Raw genomic sequence first — 22,783 nt, 5'->3', positions numbered from 1 at the left:
CACCCTATATAGGGTAACCATACTTTTGTATGTCGAACAGTTCCACCTCTGAACATGTTAATAGTAACAGAACGACCATTTGATATTCAGGGCTGGAGGTTGAGGGTAGGATGATTTAAAAAAAAAATAACTCAGCCTTTATAAAAACAAAAATGAACGGCTTGTTCTGTGGTAGTTGGAAAATAAATAACATGACCTACAATTTATTGAAAATAAGAACTCGGCAGATCTTTTAACCCATTTTATAAATATATGTTATAAATAAGGTATAAGATGGCACCATATTCTACCAAAATTCATCTTGTTTCATATTTGTTTTCGCGAAAAACTGTCCATACATTTGAATAATATATTTTTTACCTTATATAATTATTCATGTGTTTGAATTGTCCGAAAAAGGATTTCATTTCACTTGAGGTTTATTGTATCATGAACATTGGTCTCACTTAGAACAGGGCCTTTACTACATGGATGAAAATGAGGCAAATGCCCACGTTGGAAATGAAAATGAATAAAAAACATGTCTGCATATCAAAAAATTGTTTTTACAGCAATTTTCTTACAAAAAAACATTCTGTGCTGTTCATCCTTTCACGTCGCCAATGTTTTCTCGGGTTCTATTGTTTCTCATTTTTTTTTTAGTTTTCAGTATTGAATGTCTATTTTTTGTCGTAACATGTGACTGCCCTATCTGTTACCGGGTTTGTCTTTTGTTTATCTAATCATAATTCAAGACCAAAACATAAATCAGTCGGTTTTCATATTGAAACAGCATTGAGGTCTGAGAACTGTTTTCTTGAGTCTATCATGAGTGTACCTTAATTCGTTTTAATAGAAATATGTAATTAGGGGTATGGTTAATGAGAAAACTCTCCATGCAAGTCACAATGTGTAAATGTAAACGATTGTAGGTCAAAGTACCGACCGACATATATCGTCCAGTAGTTTTAAACACATTTAAAAAAAAGAAATTCATTTAGGTTATACAAGAGGGTCTGGATGGGGGATCTGTTATTCTGTAAACATTTAATTTTCACCCCTTTTTTCTCTAATCTTCAAAAAATTAGACCACGCCTTTCTTTAATCTTCATCTTTTTTACCCGTTATTCTCTAATCTTCATTTTTAAAGGGCATTATTCTTTAATCATTTAACCCCATCCAAACCCTCATACAAACCAGAATATGATCTGTTTTCAACATTAGAGGTCATTACTCCTTTCTTGGGATTATAGATGAATAGTATTGTTACTTATGCATTCTTTCAAAAGTTTTTTTTTACTAAAACATAAAAAACATTTAAACTTTAAAATTTTGGCGAGTTTTCAAAAAATACATTTTTGCAATTTTAATTTAGGTCAATGCTATATACCAGACTTTAAGTTTAGTTCAAAGGTCATTTGCATGGCCTAGAAGTTGTCTATTGAAAAATATAAGGTATCATGTTTAAAATTTTGATTTAAAATACAACGAGTTATTTTAAATCAATCGCAATGTAAGGCATAGCATACGATTGTTAATATTGGGGCTTTTCTACATGAATAACAAAATATCACTTTTCAGTTCAAAATGCAAAATCAGTGTTGTTAAAAGAGAAATCATATCAATAACATTTCACTACAATGATAAATATCTGATGGAATTATAATGGACATCCTTAAGTATTCATTTCATCATCTTAGTCTCATTTGATTCTGGATAAAGTAGTTCCAGGTAAGCATAATATAATGTTTTGTTAACATGTTTTATCAATCTTAAAAAACATTTTTTGAATGTTTTCAATATCTTGAGATCTCAAAGCACGGGCATTTTGCGACGATATTGAGACACCGACGCATCGTATCGGTCATTCAATTTGTGATTTGTGACCGTAACATTTAAGTTGGTCTTCCTAATAATTTTGTTGGGTCAGCTGTTGTATAAAACTTATATAAAATCTATAAAATAAAAAAAATGTACAATGTTACATATAAACCGTAAATGAACGGTAGTTGAAATTCTGCATTTGTAATAATGCTTTCACAACAAATAGCTATATGTGTACTACAATGTTATAAACGTTTAAAACAATTGTAGGTTTAAAAAAAATGCGATTATATCAAAAGATCTATATCATTTTTTCGAAGTTCATAATTTCGTCTTCAAACTTGTTTTTGTATTATCATATAATCATTTGTGTAAAATTCTGAATCATTTGTGTAAAATTCTGAATCATTTGTGTAAAATTCTGAATCATTTGTGTAAAATTCTGAATCATTTGTGTAATCCATGATCATCCTCCTAAATTTGAATCGTTATAATGACCAAGATGGAACACGATATGTTTTATTAGTGCATACAAGACATATACCTACATCAACAAATACAATTCAATTCAATTCAAATCTGCATAAACTATATATGTATAGTATGTGACACAACATAACAAAATGAAAATAAGAAATAACAAGATCATTAATATACACAATAAAAGTAAATATTTTAAGAGTCTACTGTCCTCAGTTCAATAGACTGTTTTAAAAAGGATCCTAGTTTATTTACCTGAATGTGTGAAATTTGGTTAAGTATATATGTTATTTTACCTATGTCATTTAAAATTTTTAAAGTGGATATTCTCATTTATCAAAAAAATCAAAATAAACTTTTCTATTATTATGGTTTCTATTACAAGACATATACATAAAGATCGATAAAATTCTTTAAGGAGGCTCGAGGGTATAAAAATTTCAGAAAAAAATCAAACATTTGTTTTTCATTACAAATTTTATTTATTTCCTTTAGTAGTTGTTACTTTATTATATGGTACAAAAATCATTTAAAACAATCAATTCATGTTGGTCCCAGATGACTTTCAAAATCTATACATCATTGAAAAAGTTCCAAATTATCTCCCTTTGGTGGAAAAATGCCCTTTTTTGGCTCTAAAATTGAAATATCTTTTTCAACTCATCGGTGACCTATCTTTTTTAATATAATTTTCATATAAGCTGTACTTAAACTAAATTATTGTAAAATTTTAGCGATTTCTGTAATAAATTTCTTTTTTTTATTTCGATATTACCTTTATTTCTCCTATTACTTCAACAGAAAAATACCACCTTTACAAAAATATAGATACAGATTGTGAGCGCAAATGAACGGTGACCCCACTTTTTTATTTCATTTTTCTATTAACTTACTTATAAAGTTCATTTATAGAAAAATATAGAGAAATCCTATATAAATGATTTAGACCTGTGAACCCCCTTAAGTCGGCTCAATGAAAAGATCACAGTTCCATGCGTATTTTGTTATAAGGATAAGAGTTTATTTATACTATCGTAAATGGTAGTATCTTGAATGTGTATTTTAAACCTTGTTGTTCGTCATACCAGGCCAACATTTGAAACATTTTGGGTTGTTTCAGGTTCTAGAAAAGGAATTTACTTTGGTGGATCTCTTTATTTATTCCAATCCCTAAAAGAGAGCTCTTATCTCCATCCTCTACTTCTGCAGTTATATATTGATTCGTGCGTTAATATCTGACCGTATATTTCAAGCACAATAGAAATACCGGGAACCAGATTTTCAAATTGCCTTTAAACCACACGCATAAAAAGTATTTATCGATGACCGTGCATAAATATCACACTCTACTTGTCCTTTTTATTGATTTGCACAAAAGAAAACGACTAAACCGATTATAGTACGAACATTAACATTCATCAATCAAGTCTTTTAAAGAGTGTATTGATGATTGTGTCATCTAAAGGGGCGCAAATGTTCCTTGGAAAAGGATGTGCAGTGGTATCAAGGATGGATCACCGTACTCATGTAGACTTCAATTTAAACCCTTAGCTAGAGATGGATTATGCATGATTAATGCGTGTTAGTCAAGAATGTCTACATTGAAAGTGACACAAATGTAAATCATGTTATTTACTGATTCGATTCACAAGAAAAAGTCATTTTTTTAAAGGTAAAATCGAAAATCAACTTTTTTTAACCTTAAAATTGAAATCGAACATACAAAATGTATTTGCACGAGGTCAATATATCTATGTTTATTGATGTTTATGTGACCGTCGGTTGTTTTCTTGGTTACATCAATAGTTAATTAGATGGTGTCTATACTAAAATACACACGTAACGAATCTACATATTATCAAGCTCATGCACTGCAAATTGTTTATTTTAAACTTTATAATTTGGATAAATGTGATACCCTGTTATAAATATAATGTGATAATTTGAGTCGAATCGTTGAACATGCATTTGACAGCTAGTACCCCTTTAATATTTTTTATTCATTTAGACGTCCGACAGACATTTGTCATTTTTAAAACACATTTAAAAAAAACAATTATTTTTACACAAAATGGATATGTTATCAACATGTGAGGTCATTACTCGTTTGTTTTGATTATTTTCAGTATGCTTTAATTATAGGAGTTAGTATCTTTCTTTTAGCAGACTGGTGTGTTTTGAAATATTTTTTTTCAAGGTAGTCGCAATAAAAATGAAAAACAGGCACGGCTTTATATTACTCCTTAGTTACTGTTAACCATGATATGATTAAAAAACGACAAGAAAACAGCAGTAGTAGACAGAAAACTCAAACTTGAGGAACACAAACCACTACAAAAAATGGGAAGCACCCAATAGCTCCGACCGGATAATCAGTTCCGGCTCAATATTTGGTACCCATTGTGTTGATGATAAACATATAAATCATGTGATAAGTCGTATTCAACGTGTTGCAAATTTAGTTAAAGCACTAACAGATAATATTACAAAGCTGAAAATGTCAGGCAAATGGTACCCTCTTCTTCTTATCAGAATTTAACACCCTTTGCAGGGTAATCATACTTTCTTATGTCATAGAGTTCCACTATCAACACTATAAACCATAATGAAAATTAAAAATCTAAACTAAAGATATTATACATGTATACACTTTTTACATCGGGATTTATAAATGATCTCCTTAGTCACTGAAATCTTGTGTTAATCTGTTGTTTATCAAACGTTTTATTTATAATTGTTACATTAACTTGTTTATGGTTATATATTCTGTACATGTCTAATATGATCTATTTCACTTGGTGCCTTTTTTACTCATTATAATCATGTTTCTGGTTTATGATTTCAATTGTACTGATTACAACCAGAATCAATGCATTGTAGGAGTTAGTCCTCTTGGTAGTCTCTCAGATGATTGAGATGGATCAATTAATTAATAATTTACTTATTTCACACAAAAAAAAATTATAATATGACTTCTCACGTAAAAAACCGATTTTACGGACTTTTGATGTAGGCCTTACAACTTATGCCAGATGGCGGAAGTTTAATGTGTTGGGCCTCTAATATTATATTAATTAGATACTAGAACACAACCGCAAAATCGCGGGCATTTAGAACGTAAGTAAACTGTCGTAGGATATTTTTTTTGTTAAAAAAAAGTTATAACTGGAACATTTCAGGAAAGGTACCAAAACTCATAGGTACAATGTACTTGGGGACAGGATTTTTTTTAGCACTCCCCCTTTATTCCAAAAGGCCAACATTTTTGTTTTCTGTTTTTCTGTATACTATGAACATACCGGCCGGCATATAAATACTATAAAACGAACGGTCACGGGTATATTATATAGAGACTCTTTATATACTGACCGGCTTTAGAAACGCAACACTAGATTATTTTTATGTTATTTTTGAATGAATGTGTCCCCGTCAAAAGCGATGACTGCATGTTACAAACACCAAAATAATTGTCACAAAGATCAACAAAGTCTGTCTGGTATGTTTTGGGTTCTTTTTTGGACCTTCTGGTTTTGCATTTGTTCAACCCATTAATTGGTTTTGGCAATTATACGGTCGGAACTTGAGGGCTTTTAAGGTTTTCCTTCAGTCGATTCTTTGGCAATTCAGTTGATGGGAAACATGTATGGCATGAATCTGTACTCAATGGCACTCGGCAATTTGATTAGCAGTTGACGTTGCGACCGTAAACCTGTCTGGCAAATGACGTTGCGTAATCAAATTCTGTTGACGTTTCATTGTCTCTAAACGTTTATCTGTTCATTGATGGCCAGCAACAAATCTTGTCTCCTTGTATCGTTGTCGGACGGACAGTAAGACCAGTTTCTGAAGTCATACAGTCGGGTTGCAGCACGTTTATATTTTAATGTTTGCAGTATTCTTAAGGGGTAATTCAGTTTTTGGTTTCTCAGTCTTGGTCAAATGGAGATGCAACATTTTAAAACTGGTTTAAGTGAGGCAAAGGATTGAAAGAAAGTGGAAGGAATACAAAAATGGGGTCTTCTCATTTAATAGTATAGATAGGAACTTCCGAAGATGTGGTATGACTGCCAATGAGACAACTCTCCATCCAAGACACAATTAATAGAAGTAAACCATTATATAGCAATTTTACCTGACGATATCGGGATATAGGTATTTCGTCGGATCTTAACACGTACATGTGATTTGTTTAAAACCGGATTTGATAAAAATAAACGAAGAAATGTCGAAATGTTCAGGACTTAACTTAATCTGTATTTCGTTAAGATGGTGCAAGCATACGATTTTTATTGCGTCTTACACTTTGAGAAGCGAATAATCTTTAACAAACTTTATTCAAATATTGTGTAAAAACGTTATATGAGCTATGAAAGTCAAGTGGCTCGAGCATTTTCCTGAGGAAGTTTTAAAAAATTGCAAAGAAATATTTGTACAGTGGGTTAGCTTTCATTAGTCTTCAATATCTATAGATTAACAGCTTTTGGTTATATTTATAATTTAGAATCATCATTGAAGGTGAATCACGATTGCACAGTTAATTAATCATATTGATGTGCCATTTGTATGCAAGAGTGACATTCCGTTGTATGATGTGCCAATTCGAAACAATTATGCGAGAATTGTCTCCATTTAACAGGTTCATAATTTTATAATTAAGTTTAAGTTTCTGATATAATTTTGAATAATTACAAAATGTATCAATTCAATATATATCAATTGTTGTCAATAGTGTATCAAAAACATTGATGTACAATATAATTTCATAAATTTGAAACGTTTAAAATGATTACATACCAATATAAAGAACCGTTCATCATTTTTGAAAAAAGAATATTATAATAGATATTATAATTCTTTATTGCAATAGATTAATATGCTACATTATAGGTCAAGGTACGGCTTTCAATGCGGAATATTGGCTTACACTAACCAACAAGCTATAAAGGGCCCCAATTATTAGGCCTTCTAGTGTAAAAAAATTCAAACGGGAAAACCAATGGTCTAATCTTTATAAAAAAAAGTAATCTATATATATAAGTATATTTATAAGGATGAGAAAAATTCACCTATATATTTAAGCTAATACGCAAAAAAATACATTTACTATGAACAATATGAGTTAATAGCAGATGTAATGCTTTCGAAAATATATTTAGGTATAGTATTAATTATTCCCAAGTGATACCACCTTTTGTATTTATTATGACGCTAAATGATCACTTCAATACTCTTACTTTAGACAATGATTTGATTAGTTTTATAATGAAATGTTTACTTCCGTACTCCTAACAACAAAAAATTAAATTGAGATTTACCTGTGTAAGTTTTTTTATTCAACGCCATATTGTCTCAGGTAAGAGTGATCTTATTGACTCTCTTCCTACATCTTTTTTTTAATTTTTTTTTTTATTATTACCTGTTACATCTTTGTTATATAGGCACCAAAGTTTTAATATTGTATTAATATTGTGTCATAGACCAATCTTATTGGCTCAGTGTATGTGTCCTTTTTTACAAGAAATAAGAAGATGTAGAATGGGTGTCAAGTAGACAACTCTCCATCCAAAACACAATGTGTAAAACGAAAACAATTGTAAGTCAAATAACAGACCGACATATGACATCCGAAGGTGTGTTGGCGTTGTATAAGATTGCGACCAAAAACCAAGGTTCTAAAACGATAGCCGACATTTATTTCAGATTGCCAACGTTAAGACCTATTTTTTTACCAATTATCCAACAACATCAGGTGTATTCTCTGAAACAAGAACATGATCCTTTTTCAACATGTGAGAACATTACTCTTGTTGGGATGATAGATAATGAACATTATTGTTCCTTATGCATTCATTCAAAAGTTTATTTTACTAAAAACATAAAAAAAAACACATTTTAACTTTACAATCTGGACGAGTTTTAAATATATTTTTTGCAATTCTAATTTAGGTCAATGTTAAATACTAGACTTCAAACTTTATTTTAAAAATCATGTGCATGGTCTGTCAGTTTTCTAGTGAATAATATCAGGTATCCTGTTAAATATTTTGATTTATAATACAACGAGTTATTTTAAATCAGTAGCAATATCAACATAATACATTCATAAATTTAGTGGTTTGTCCGCATGAATCCCAAAATATACTTTTTAAAGTTCAAATGCAGAATCCGTTGTGTTGGAATTTAAGTTATATCAAATAACAATTCACTAAAAAGATTAATATGTGATGATAAAATGCAATACTTTATAAGTTGTTAAAATATATTTGTATAACTCTAATTCAGGTCAATGTTAAATACCAAACTTCAAACTTTATTCTTTAATTCAAATACAAATGCATGGTCTGTCGGTTTTCTATTGAAAATATCAGGTATCATGTTTAAAATTGATTTAAAGAACAACCAGGTATTGTAATGTAAGGCTAATATTGGGGTTTTACTACACGAATCATAAAATATCACTTATCAGTTTAACATGCAAAATCCGTTTTCTTAAAAGAGAAATTATATCACAATAACATTTCACTACAATGATAAATGTCTGATGGAATTATAATGGACATCATCAATCATTCATTTCATCATCTAAGTCTCATTTGATTCTGGATAAAGTAGTTTCAGGTAAGCATAATATGTTTTGTTTACATTGTCATTCTATGTTTTATCAATCTTAAAAAAAACATTTTTTCGATGTTATTTTTATATCTTAAGATCATAGACTACGCGGCATGTTGCTAGGGTATTGAGACACTGACACATCGTTTCTGTCATTCAATTTATGATTTGTGACCGTAACACTGTAGTTGGTCTTCCCCATAATTCTGTTGGGTCAGCTGTTGTATCAACTTGGATAAAATCTATAAAATGAAAAATGTACAATGCTATATATAAACCGTAAATGATAGTTGAAATTCTGCATTTGCAATAATGCTTTCACAACAAATATCTATATGTGTAATGCAATGTTATAAACTTTTAAAACAATGAGGTTTAAAAAAAATGAGATTATATCAAAAGATCTATTTGTTATTTTTTCTAAATTTCTTCATCCTCTATTTCTGCAGTTATATATTGATAAGTGCGTTAATTTCTGACCGTATATTTCATGCAATTATCATAAGTAAACAATCAGCAGCACTTTAACGTGAAACTATACGATGTATTCATTTTTATCTGGGTTAATTTAGCATGATGATCTTATTTAGTTCTTCCACGTCTTCTCCCCCTGTTTTCAAACGATGTTAAATGTTAGTTCCTTCTGTAAAACTTGGCATCGTGATTACGGAATACAAATACCGGGAACCAGATTTTCCAATTGCCTTTAAACCACACACATACACAATATTTAACGATGGCCCGTGCATAAACATCACACTCGACTTTACCTTTTTATTGATTTGCACAAATGAAAACGACAAAACGACTACAATATGAACATTACAATTGATCAATCAAGTCTTTTGTATTGCTGATTGTGTCACCAAAAGGGGCGCAAATGTTCCTTGGAAAAGGGTGCGCGGTGGTGTCATGGATACACACTGGAGAAAGGCGTATTTGATGTTATTTATATCAGTAGAAGGCTTTATCAATCTTTTTTTAAATTGCGTAATATATTTTTAGATGAAAATTAAATGCATATAACAATGTGATCGGATACTATGTTATTCACAAATATATGTTCGGGTACATGTGATTCTAAAGAGGCACTAGTTACGAGATACATAACACATTTAAATGTCCATATTTATTAATGAAAGTAAAAAAGTGAAATACTACTTCGCTATTATGAGTTCTGTTCAATTTTGGCAAAATAAGCTGAGAAACATCGATAATGAATTTTTCACTTGCAAGTGAATAATTGAACCTCATTGAATTCGTATTCATGTGAACATCAATTTAACCCCTTAGCTAGAGATGGATTATGCATGATTAATGCGTTTTAGGTTATAAAAAAAAAGAATGTCTACAGTGAAAATGAAACAAAGGTAAATCACTTTTATCGACTGATTCGATTTACCAAACAAGTCGTTGTTTTACAGGTAAAATCGAAAATTAACTTTTTTAAAACCTCAAATTTGAAATCGAACATACATAGACAAATTCATTTGCACAAGGTCGATATATCTATGTATATTGATGTTTATGTGATTGTCGGTTGTTTTCGGGGTTAACAGTTAATTAGATGGCGTCTATACTAAAATACACACGTAACGAATCTACACATTATCGAGCTCATGCACTGCAAATTGTTTGTTTTAAATTTTATAATTTAGATAAATGTTTTACACTGTTATAAATCTAATATGATAGTTTGAGTCGAATCGTTGAACATGAATTTGACAGCTTGTGCCCCTTTAATATTTTATATAAATGTATACGTCCGGCAGACATATGTCATAGTTTTAAACACATTTAAAAAAAATATTTTTACACAAACTAATTATGTTATCAACATGTGAGGTCATCACTCGTATGATTTGATTATTTTCAGTATGCTTTAATTCCAATGTTTCCTTTGTTGTAAAAATTTAAAAAAACACTTGAACTTTAAGATCTGGACGATTTTGAAATCATTGGTTTTTAAATTTAAAATGTATTACCTAAATTAAAGTTCTAATCTATGTCAAACTTTAATCAAATATCATTGCATGGTCTGCTAATTTTCTATTGAAAAACATATCAGGTATCCTGTTTACATTTAAAATACACACAGCTATTTAAATATTTCACCATATATAGTACATACAAATATAATAGTTATTGGTGTTTGTCCATAGGAGTCACAAAGTATATTTTTGTTTAGTTCAAATGCGGAATATGTAGTTATAAAATAAAAGTTATATAAAAGAACATTCACTATACTGTTGACTTCGTGATGCTATTGCACAGTGGACGTTGTCCTTCCTAGCCAATAACTTATAATGAACTAAATAAATCATACTTTTTTTGTCGTATTTAATTCTGGATCAAGCAGTTTCATGCAAGTATATGTAGTTTAATAAACATTGTCATTCTTAGTTTTAAATATCTTAAAAACTTGTTTTTTATATCTTTCAAACGTAACGTTAAACAAAAGACAATCACACGATTTTACTAAATGTGTGTACTCAATCAATTGAGGTGATCGTTTCTGTCCATATGTCAGTCTTAAAACCTCCTTCTGCATCCATCTTTACTATGAAGATAAGGCAATAATTTGGCCCTTCAGTGTGTTGCTTCTTCTGACAAATCAAAGTTTGTCATATGTCTTGATTCGCTATCATGTCTTCAAGCAATACAAACTATAAAAATTTAAACCCCGTTAATTCTAACAATCCTTTAGTACGCAATGAGAAATTTATTTTTGTTATTTATAAAAGAAATAAGAATATATTACAAACCACTTCATTGAATAACGAAACAAATGCTAGTTGTTTTTGAGTAATGATTCGATGTAACATTTTGAAAAGACTGCATTTTTGTCACTTGAACATTCTAAGTTGCTAAGACAGGGCTATGAAACAATCAAATTAAGGTCATCGCTCAAGACATTTTACGGTCGCCATCATGAGCTGATTGGCCCTTATGACAAAAGTGTGTCAGAAATCATATATGTCAGTCATAATAACCTTCCATCTTTACCGAAAAAGAAATAACACGACGGGTGCCGTATACGGTGAAGGAAATGCTTACCCTTCCGTAGCACCTGATTTCACTCCCGGTTTTTAGTTAAGTTCGTGTTGCTTCTTATTTATTATTTGTAACTATTGATGTAAATGTATTTTGGTTTTATGAGTCTTTGTTTACTCCTTTGTTTTTATTGTTATTGTCCTATATCATCCCTTTAGCTCAATGTATAATAATTTCTTCTCCATTATATAGATGGGTAGATGTTTGTAAATTTCGATTTAAAAAGACAAGATATAATTCTATTTATCATTTTCATTTATGTTCGTATAGGCAATATTTAGAAAAAGTCGTCTGTGTTCTTTTGTATCCTTATAACACACTTCAAAAAAAAAAATACAATTTAGGTTTACATTTGGTAATTGATATGGGTATTTATTGAGTTGATGACATCACTTATATTTTCTTTCTCGATCATGTGATCTTAATTTCCACAGGTAAAGTGGGTGGACCTTCAAAATTCAAAATGGCGAAAATAGAGAATAATGTAGTTTTATATTTGACATGTTTGGGATATTATATTCACTGATCAAATCGAGGTATACCACACCAAAAGAGATACATGTAGAATACTTCAGACAGTAAGTTTTGTTTTAAATAAATCAAAAATATTTCACAATTTTGTAAATGTGTTTCTGAGTAAACAAACGGTTTGTTTCTGTTTTGCATTTAAGCTGGAGCTGGCATGTCAGTAACTGCTAGTAGTCCTTTGTTAATTTATGTTGATCATTGACATGTTACTCAGTTTTTTCTGTTACCTATTCTAACATCGGCCTCGGATCCTATTAAACTGAGTTTTTCTGTATGTATTGCTGTGTGTTAGTTTATGCATCATTGGCTGGTATGCTTTATTTAAATTTTGGTTCGTATATATGTTTTTATTTTAAGTTTGACGGTCATTTTGTGCTGAACTAGTTTATATTTGTGTTTAGGAGCTTTAACACATTTCCCATTTCCATTCTCAATTTAATTTCAAATGATGTCCGCTTCGGATCGTACATGATCTTTATAACGTCATACTTAGTTAAGATAAATAGTGTCTTACTATTGGAATAGTTACCGAACGAACCTTTTGGGAAATGTAAAAATGGAGAAAAAAATAAGAAACGGCTGCGAAATTATTAAGTCAGATCCCCTTGAATGTTCTCTGTGACGTCACTAGAAACGAATGTATATAGAAATAAAGTATGCAGACAACTAAACCATAAAGCCAGTAATAATATTATGTTGCAGACTTAAATGAAATGGCACAGTATTTTATTGTTATATAAGTGTATTCACTAGGCCACTTGGATATTTATATTTAATTTAATTTAATTTTTAAAGCAGCGGAATATGACATGTTTAAGTGAAAAACTGGCAGATAAAAAAATGACTTAAGCAAGTTTTATAAGAAAGTAAATATCCTTGTCAGTAAAAATACGTTAAGTTTCCAAACACCATGATGATACAGTTACTGAAACTGGTTGAACGTAACGATTTAAATTTGAAGTTCTATGTTAGTATTTTTGTTATAATGTTTGCTTTTCAAATTGTAGTGACCTAATAACTATCATTCCACAATCACATTTTAGCGAATCTACACAATGTCTCTTGTTTTTAAATGTTTTTGATAATTTTATTTCTTTTTGAGAGATTGACTTTCGTTCATTCGTTCATGAACGCTTTGCATAGAACTTACTGTAAATGCAGAAATTATTAAGGTTTTATTAATGCGAATATTGCGACTTGTTGAGTATCTCATCAGTAAGGAGTCGCATTATAGTATCTGATACAGGCCAGCTGTATCACTAGTACAAAAATCGCAAAATAAATGCAAGAAAAGAAAGATTAAATACAGAGTGAAAATGTAAGAAAAGAAAAAGAAAAATAGGATAAAAATGTAAATTTAAGTAAAGGAAGAAATAAAAAAATAAAATGAAAATGTAAGAAAGGACAATGAAATAACGAATGAATTGAAAATGCAAAAAAAGGAAAATAAAAATACAACAAAAAAAAATGTAAGTAAAGGAAAACATAAAAAAGCAAAATGAAAAATGTAAGAAAGCGAGAATCAAATAAATAGAATGAAAATATAAGAAAAGGAACAAAAAATAGAATGAAAATGTAAAGAAAGGAAAAAAAAGGATGACAATGTTAGAAAACGAGGATTTAAAAAATAGGATCACAGATGCATATCATATATGCATCAATATGCATATCATATATTCATCAATATGCATAGCATATATGCATCAATATGCATATCATATATGCATCAATATGCATAGCATACACACATCAATATGCATATCATATATGCATCATGCATACATGTATCATATATTCATCATTTTGCATATCATATATGCATCATTATGCATATCATACATGCATTATAATGCATATCATATATGCATCATGTAAAGTCATAACGCAATTTAGATATTCCTATGCAATATAACGATGAAAAAGGAAAACTGGAATGTGTGAACAGTAATCATTATTAACATCTTAAAGTTACAAAGATTTCGTGCTCGCTGTTAGTACACGTTCAATGTTGCTAACGATTTTCATAAAAAGCAATGCGTTTACGTCCAGCTCGATAACATAAAGGTGATTTCGATTTAAATATAAAGTTAAATTAAAAAAAATACCGAAGGTCGAAGAACACGTAAAGTCCGTTCTCAATTGCAAAATCAAAAACTCAAACAAATCAAACGAAGGGATAAAGAACAGTTTGAAAATAAAGAAAAGTAAGAACTGAAATTTAAAATGCCACTAATTATAACTCTTATAAACAATTACCGTGGTGTCAGCCTATTCATTTACCGTGGTTTCTTTTCTTCAGAATCAACGCATCTGAAATATGTGTGCTTTGTTTTACTAAGTTTGATTAGTCTTATTTACAGATTTCTATTCACAATTGGAATTAATTTCAAAGTTTATCCTTTTGTAATTTGTATATGTCTGAGAATCGAACCCCTCCTTGAAATATTTTATGCGAGATTGACATCAACACACCAACATGATCAATGAGACCTCTCGGCTACCAATTGGTTGCATTTCAGATGTCCATAGATATATATAAACGAACATATGATACACATCGGTACGACGGAAACAAAGGGCTTGAAATTTATATATACAAAATATACAATCGAAAAGTAGAAGTTGGATAATAATCAGATGTATAATAATTTAAAGACAGACGTGTTATGTTATTTTTAGTATTTCTCTCAACTCTGAACTGCGAAGTTCTTTATTAATGCACTATAACATGGTTATTTGAACTTAATTACAATAATTTCTTGTTATGAAAAGGCTTTTATTTTGAAAGGTCATCAACACAATAGTTTAAGATAGAAAAACACTGGATAAACTTTGATTCATGAAAAAACAATCTTGCAACCTCCGTCACAAAAATAACACCAAGTATAGTTACTGTTACAATAAATATGGTCCAGTGAACATTATTTCGTCATTTTTGAGATTTTACTCTCTTAAAAAAGGTTACAAATTTACAAAAACAACACTGTTTTTTACATTCATTAAACATTTAATAATGAAAATCTAAAATATTTTGCATGAAATATTATTGAGTTAAGGCCTAATACAATTCCTTACATTTGACCCAAAATGCTGATATTGCATTTTTCATTTGCACGATGTATTTTGTTTTGTTTAAGGTAACAATTTCAAAAGTTTTTTGACGCGCCCATATATTTAACGGAGGACATTAAATGCAGTCATTGCCTTTAAATACTGATGATGATGAAGGAAAAGAATAATATAGCTGTGAATGTTGCGGAAATATTAGATTAACACCAAAAAGAATGAGTTTATCAGCCGGTAGGTTTAATCAATTAAATGTAAAATATGTCACATTTTATTTATTTTATATAAAACGAACGTGACAAGTTTTTTTTTGTCGTATATTTTACCCCTTTACAAATTACAACAATTTTGAAAAATGTAGTTATACTCTTTGAAACGTTGAATTTGTCTTAGCTCTAAATAATTAATGTTCTAAACTTCCTTCTTCATTCCTGTTATTACTCAGTAGTCAGTGGAAATCTTTTTGGATATTTTAAATAAAGATAATTAATCGACATAATTTAAATTTGACATTGAACTCCCAATATCGTTTGAATCTACTGAAGGAGTTTACGTCTGTGAATCTTTAAAAGAAAGACAGTATCATGTAGCCAGTAAAGGTATACTGTAGATTTTATAAAACAAGTTTCAACAAAATAAATTCAACTTTATCATTTCACAATTATTAAATGAATGAATTGTTTATCATTATTCACAACATTAAAAAACAATTCGTAAACAACCTAGTAGAAAATAATATCTATATAATTTAAACTATCTCAATGTTTATGGTTCAGAAGTTCCTATTGACCTTTGTTATCAGAATTATTACGATACTTTCTTCAAGTTTGTACGATTAGGCCAATGAACAAGTTTTTATTGTGTGGGGTTATTAGTTATTATTGCTGGTTTTTGACGTTAGATGTTACTAAGTATTTACTAAGTTTTCATTGTCAACATTTGTCACATTTTTTTTATTATCGTTAGACTCTTCAAACATGAAAACAAAAGATAATAAAAACAAACAACGAAAAATGTTTGTATTGCTGATCAGTATTAAAACTTACTTATTGATGTTAAGTATAAAAGCGTTGGTAACGCGTTTGTATTGCTGTTAAATATTGTTTGTATTGCTGTTAAATAGTGTTTGTATTGCTGTTCAATGTTTATGTTGCTGTTCAGTATTTGTATTACTGGTAAGTGTTTGTATTGACTGTTCAATGTTTGTGTTGTTGTTCAGTATTTGTATATATGTGTTGTATGGTGTTTGTATTGCTGTTTAGTGTTTGTATTGCTGTTCAGTGTTTTTATTGGCTGTTGAGTGATTGTATTTCTGTTTACAGTTTGTATTGCTGTTCAGTGTTTGTATTACTGTTCAGTGTTTGTATTGCTGTTCAGTGTTTGTATTACTGTTCAGTGTTGGTATAGGCTGTTAAGTGTTTGTTTTTCTGTTAAGAGTTTTTATTGCTGTTCAATGTTTGTATTGCTGTTCAGTGTTTGTATTGCTGCTCAGTGTTTGTATTGGCTGTTCAGTGTTTGTATTGTTGTTTAAGTGTTTGTATTGCTGTTCAGTACTTGTATTGCTGTTCAGTACTTGTATTTGTATTGGTGTTCATGTTTGTTTTGCTGTTCAGTGTTTGTATTTCTGTTTAATGTTTGTATTGCTGTTCAGTATTTGTATTGCTGTTTAATAGTTTTATTGGCTGTTCAGTATTTGTATTGGCTGTTCAGTATTCCTATTGCTGTTCAGTATTAGTAGTGCTGTTCAGTGTTTGTATTGCTGTTCAGTGTTTGTATTGCTGTTTGGTAGTTGTATTGACTATTCGGTGTTTGTATTGGCTGTTCAGTGTTTGTATTGGTTGTTCAGTATTTGTATTGCTGTTCCGTTTCCTATTGCTGTTCCGTATTTGTATTGGCTGTTCAGTATTTGTATTGGCTGTTCAGTATTCCTATTACTGTTCAGTATTAGTAGTGCTGTTCAGTATTTGTATTGACTGTTCAATATGTGTATTGCTGTTTAATAGTTTTATTGGCTGTTCAGTATTTGTATGGCTATTCAGTATGTGTATTGCTGTTTAGTGTTGGTATTTGCTCATTCAGTGTTTCTATTGGCTGTTCAATTTTTGTATTATTGTGCAAATATTTGTATTGCTGTTATCAAAGCTATACAATATTACATTGAGTATACACATTTGTATTAAGGGTTATTTTATCACCTGGTAATTGTCAAAAACTGCTGTAAAACCCTGTTTCGAATACTCTGTTTACAACAACGTCCTTATAAATGTCTGTTAACAATTGAGTTCTATCCTAATTGTAACATGTGCAACTTCGCAAGACACAACAATTCAAATCACTGAAAATATAAACTAGTTTTTAAAAGCTGAAGCCACCCTGTCTAAGATGTTCGTATGTTTGTTTTGAAAGTTTTCAGATGTTTTTGAAAATAAGGTCTTTTTATATTTCAAAGGGAATGAAGGAAGAAAGTTAACAGAAAGAAATGTAGAGAAATGTTATAGCAATGAAATACAATACAGGTGTATTTTACAGTCTGTCTTTTATAGCTGACTATGCGGTATGGGTTTTGATCATTGTTGAGGTCCGTACGGTGACCTATAGTTGTTAATGAATGTGTCATTTTGGTCTTTTGTGGAAAGTTGTCTCATTGGCAATCATACCATATCTTCTTTTTTATATTGAAACACAATTGGAACTCTTGATTTTACTAGTCATTTTAGCTTTTTTTACTTTGAAAAATTTGCGGAAGATGAAATAAAAAAAAAACTCATTTGATAAGGTGAACAGTCCAAGAAACACAGATAAAACATACAAATTTTAGTTTTCCAACACACCATCTTCTGACTATTTTAAGGAGCTTTCTTAAACACTTGTATATAGCTAAACACGATGCCATCAAGCTTCGTTTGATTAAATACCCTTTCCTTTTTAGGGATTACAATGTTACGTATAATCGACACCCGCTAGATTCCTCTAATATGCAATCGTAGATGAAAAGGTACGTGCAGATCATATTTAAACTATCCTGCGATGTTACACACATTCAGATCATTATCTGATAATTAACTAGCCATATCAAAATAAACCTGATAGTTTCTGATATTCATCGACAAAACACTAAATGTGTTTTCGTTCTAAACTAGTAATACCCCATGTTCCCATTATCAGAATTCACGGTATGATAGAACATTACCATTGAAGTAGGAAAATTGCAGTTCGATTTTGATACATGAATGTGTTTGTGGCTGTTCTGGCCAGCCTTTTTTTATAGTTTATTTTTAAATGAAAAATAATGATAATAAAGTTGAGTAAAAAAAGACACTTTTCTTTCTCCAACCGTTTTTATCTATTCATATACTTCTGTTTTTCAATTTGCAAAGTGTTGAACGCTCGGAAACATATTTAACCCCGTCAGTTTCTGAACAGGAAATTAAAACAACAATAGTGTTAATATTCAAATGCTTTAGCTTTAAAATAAGGCATTCACATGTTTTGCTGTTAGCTTATTTCTATCGCATGTCATGAAAGCAGGACAAAACGATTTTACTTCCCCTTATCTCATATGGCCAACTGTAAGGTTTACTAAAACATTGTTGTGACGTCATTCTATTGTTTTATTCGTTCTTTATTTCAGTGATTGGACTATCATTTATCTGTAAGAAACCATTATGTTACCTTTAGCTGTCCAATATTTTAAGAATAGCCCTCCTCTTTTTTTCTAAATATTTGACAGCTCAACGTAGCGTAACTGATTCTTACAGGTAAATGATAGTTTAATCGCTAAAATAACAACTCTTAATTACCACAATTGTTTTCATCATGTTAACAAAAGTAGAACCGAAAAACAAATCACAATTAAAAAAAAGCATTTTATTAAAGTCGCCTTTCAATACAATAATTTTGTCACTCATCAAAACGGTTTCTTGAGGAAAAAATCACTTTCAAATTGATTTAACACTACCAATACTTATATCACAGCCATTTTTTTCATGTTTTTTGTTTGGTTGTCCCTTTTAAAACTAATTCAATAGGTTGAGTATGCTTGTTGTAAGTCTTGTTTTTGTTGATTTTATGAATTTGTTTATTTTTCAAATATGTATCCTCGTCCGTCATTAGGTTACAAAAGTTGACTTCTGGTGTTGCTCCTATTTTTCCTACCATCATTTGAAACTACAATCAACATGAAAAATTTAACTCGTCTTCAACCTGGTTATCTTTTATAATATTTGTCTTTTTCGATACTTAAATGTATTTACTTGACATAGATTTCCTTTTGAAATTGTTTTTTTTAATTTATATATATCATTTTTAAAATGATATCTTAATAAACCGGATATGTATCAAACCACCATGTTTGTAAACCAATTGATGCCAACACTGCCAGCAATAATTACTCAATATAATTAAAAGCCGATTGTATGATCAACAAAACATCATTCGTTTGCTTTATGAATTCCTCAATATGTTTTACAATTGAATAAACTATTTCTGTATACATGTTATAATTATTTGTATTATCTCAGCTTCTCACAAGGACTTTCAAATTCACCATACATTTATCAATTGTAAAGTGCATGATTTGTTTTGATTTTTTATTCCTACAGTATATATTTGGAACACAGCAACATACAACAAGTAATATGTCTACTGCGTCTAAAGAAAGACAAGCAAGACTATGCAATATTATCAAGAATTTATTCCCAAAAGTAATGCAACAAATATTTAAAGAATGTGTTAGTCCAAGAGGTTTGCAAGGAAAATATAAACAGAAATTCATAACTATTGACTTTACAGCGAATGAAATATCCTTAATGGAACGATATCCAAATATTGATGACTTCACCATCGAACTATGCTATAAAATATTGCGGTACGAAAATGTGTTTAGTGAACCGTCGTGCAAGTGGGGGAATATTCCACACGATACAGAAGTTGCAATCGGCGACGATGTTCAGAGAATACTTAATGCAACAAATGATGTTATTAGTAGGAAGTCTGAGGAAATATCAGAGCTATATTACGAAGAGTTTCATAAAAGAACACGAGATGTACTAAAGAGAGTGGATAAGTATCTCTGTCAAGATACTTCTATACAATTGTACCAAACAATTCAGAGCTCTGATATTGATATTACTGATATGCTTCAACAACTGGCACTTATGCAGCCAGTCAATGGTATGGTTAATAATAGTATAACACTATGACGTTTAACCTTAAACATATTTGATATCCCATAACATTTACCATAAAACGTGTGAAATTCGTGAAAGTCAGAACATAATTAACACAATTAACAATTATAACACATACGTTATATATTTAACAATAATCGCGCTTTTGTGTGTTTTGAAAGATAGTGGTCGTGATACAATTCTTGAAACCCGTGAAATACTGACTAATATTGGTATGTCTAATTTTAGTTTCTATCACTTAATTTTTATCGGAATGTGTAGTTCTCAAACGTGAGGGTATTATTCGTCATGTATGAAATGACGCAACGGCCGATATGATGTACATTAATTTGTTTTTAATTAATCTTACATGAATGAAATATCAGGATTTAAGTGCGTCATTTGGGCTTTGTTGATTGGCATCTCAAAAGGATAAGTCTCCGCTGCATCTTTAAATGACACTCGTATTGATATTAGTACCGTAATGTCTATTTTGCATCCTGCCATAGAGACACACATATATCCAGGACAAGTAATCTTAAGTTGACTTTCTGTAATATATCATTGGTGGCGACTCTTAAAATGATTAAGTAAAGTAGTTATATAACATGTAAAACTGCGTTTACTGTATTTGTAGTAATCCAGACAGTTGATGAGGATAGTGAAAACATAGAACGTTATTCAAGAGTTTCACGAGTTATCATTGACACTTTCCTAAATATCTTCAGAGATATAATCCGCTCAAATATTTCTGCTAACAAATTGTACCAAATGTGTTTGCCGGATCTAAAAAGTTACTTCTCTGATCAGCAAACTGTATTAAAAGGTGCGAACTCGTCCAATTCATATGATTCAATGGACATTACATTGATATATAAGTTGTTGAGACAGTTGTCGCTGATAAGTCCTCCTACACATGGATGGGGAAATAAACCAGAAAAAGCAGATATAAAACTGGCCGATGATGTAGAACGCATTCGTCATTACAGAAACCATTTGGCTCACCGATGTAACACAAACATCGGAAAAGATGAATTTGACGATTACTTCGACAAGTTCCGTGATATTGGTTGTAGAATGGATCTGAACTTTTTCAACAAGACAAATTATGAACGACTTATAGTTATGCATAAGACATGTAGTATGGATAAGCAAATGCAGACCAAATACATGAACGCCTTAAAACAGCTGGAAAATATAAAATGTAAGGTATATACCATTAGCGTTTTTAAAACATATTTATGTTATTACAGTAGCCAAAATTTATAGATTATTGTTGGTTAACTTAACGAGATTAATTTTCTCGCTTAATCCGGTACGGTGAGCAAAGCAATCGAGTTGACATGACCAATGATAATCTGTTTATCGCTATTTTACTTATTTTAAGATGTTGTGAATTTCCTTGACAACGGCACGTGTTCCCTTAGATAATAATATTCATATCACTCGACTCCGCTGAGAAAGGCAATTATCAGTTAGCAAGATCAAAGGAAAAATTCGTAAAATAGCGATAATTGTATAAATTTCCTGAAAGTATAATGCAGAATCATGAGATTCTGTATATTTGCCGATGGAGCTGTTTTTGTGATTTTTAATGAGTCTTGTCATTTTGAGATCCTTTGTTATTTTGCATTTTGTTTATAGATTACTTCTATTCTGCTCATATATTTCTGAGCTGACGTATATCAATTACTTTTACCAAAAGAAAGGCGAAGAATGAATATTTGGAAGTCGAAAAACAAACTATACCATGGCAAAAAACATAAAAAAAACACGACAAAATGACAACAACAATGCACCAAAACAAATTAGAAACCTAGAAAAGGAGCAAAACAAATACAAACGAAGCAGTAACAGTTTCCTGTTTCACAAGGAGAGGCCGTCATGCGGCTCATTTTACAAGTCATAAGTCTAAGTCAGTTGGTTACATTCGAGTAAAACGGGACGGGCTACCAACTCGTTATGGCGTCCAGACAATTTGCCTTCATCATTTAAAGTTTATGATTGAGAGTTGTATACATATGGCATGATAACGAGATAGAAGTTTTTAGGTGTATTTATCATGTTTATAT

General features: G+C 30.4%; 1 protein-coding gene across 7 annotated transcripts in view; it reads left to right on the top strand.

Annotated features, from left to right (window-relative positions):
• The first annotated feature begins 1,490 nt into the window (after nt 1-1,490).
• The window catches only part of LOC139501623 (uncharacterized), a 33,805-nt gene continuing 12,512 nt past the window's right edge, over nt 1,491-22,783 (top strand). The window contains exons 1-5 of one of the 7 annotated variants that reach the window (XM_071290745.1): nt 8,722-8,901; nt 15,615-15,777; nt 18,473-18,538; nt 20,145-20,715; nt 21,349-21,915. In XM_071290745.1, the coding sequence (XP_071146846.1) occupies nt 20,181-20,715; nt 21,349-21,915 (1,102 nt within the window). In that variant the 5' untranslated portion in view covers nt 8,722-8,901; nt 15,615-15,777; nt 18,473-18,538; nt 20,145-20,180. Of the gene's footprint in view, nt 1,711-8,721; nt 8,902-12,383; nt 12,528-15,614; nt 15,778-18,472; nt 18,539-20,144; nt 20,716-21,348; nt 21,916-22,783 lie in introns of those variants that run through there. The other 6 variants (XM_071290751.1, XM_071290746.1, XM_071290747.1 and 3 more) reach the window with 6 other exon arrangements.

The sequence above is a fragment of the Mytilus edulis genome, chromosome 13 (assembly GCF_963676685.1).
Source record: "Mytilus edulis chromosome 13, xbMytEdul2.2, whole genome shotgun sequence".
NCBI classification, from domain to species: domain Eukaryota; kingdom Metazoa; phylum Mollusca; class Bivalvia; order Mytilida; family Mytilidae; genus Mytilus; species Mytilus edulis.
The sequence above is the reverse complement of the archived record's forward strand: the minus strand, read 5'-3'. Positions and strand labels throughout refer to the sequence as shown.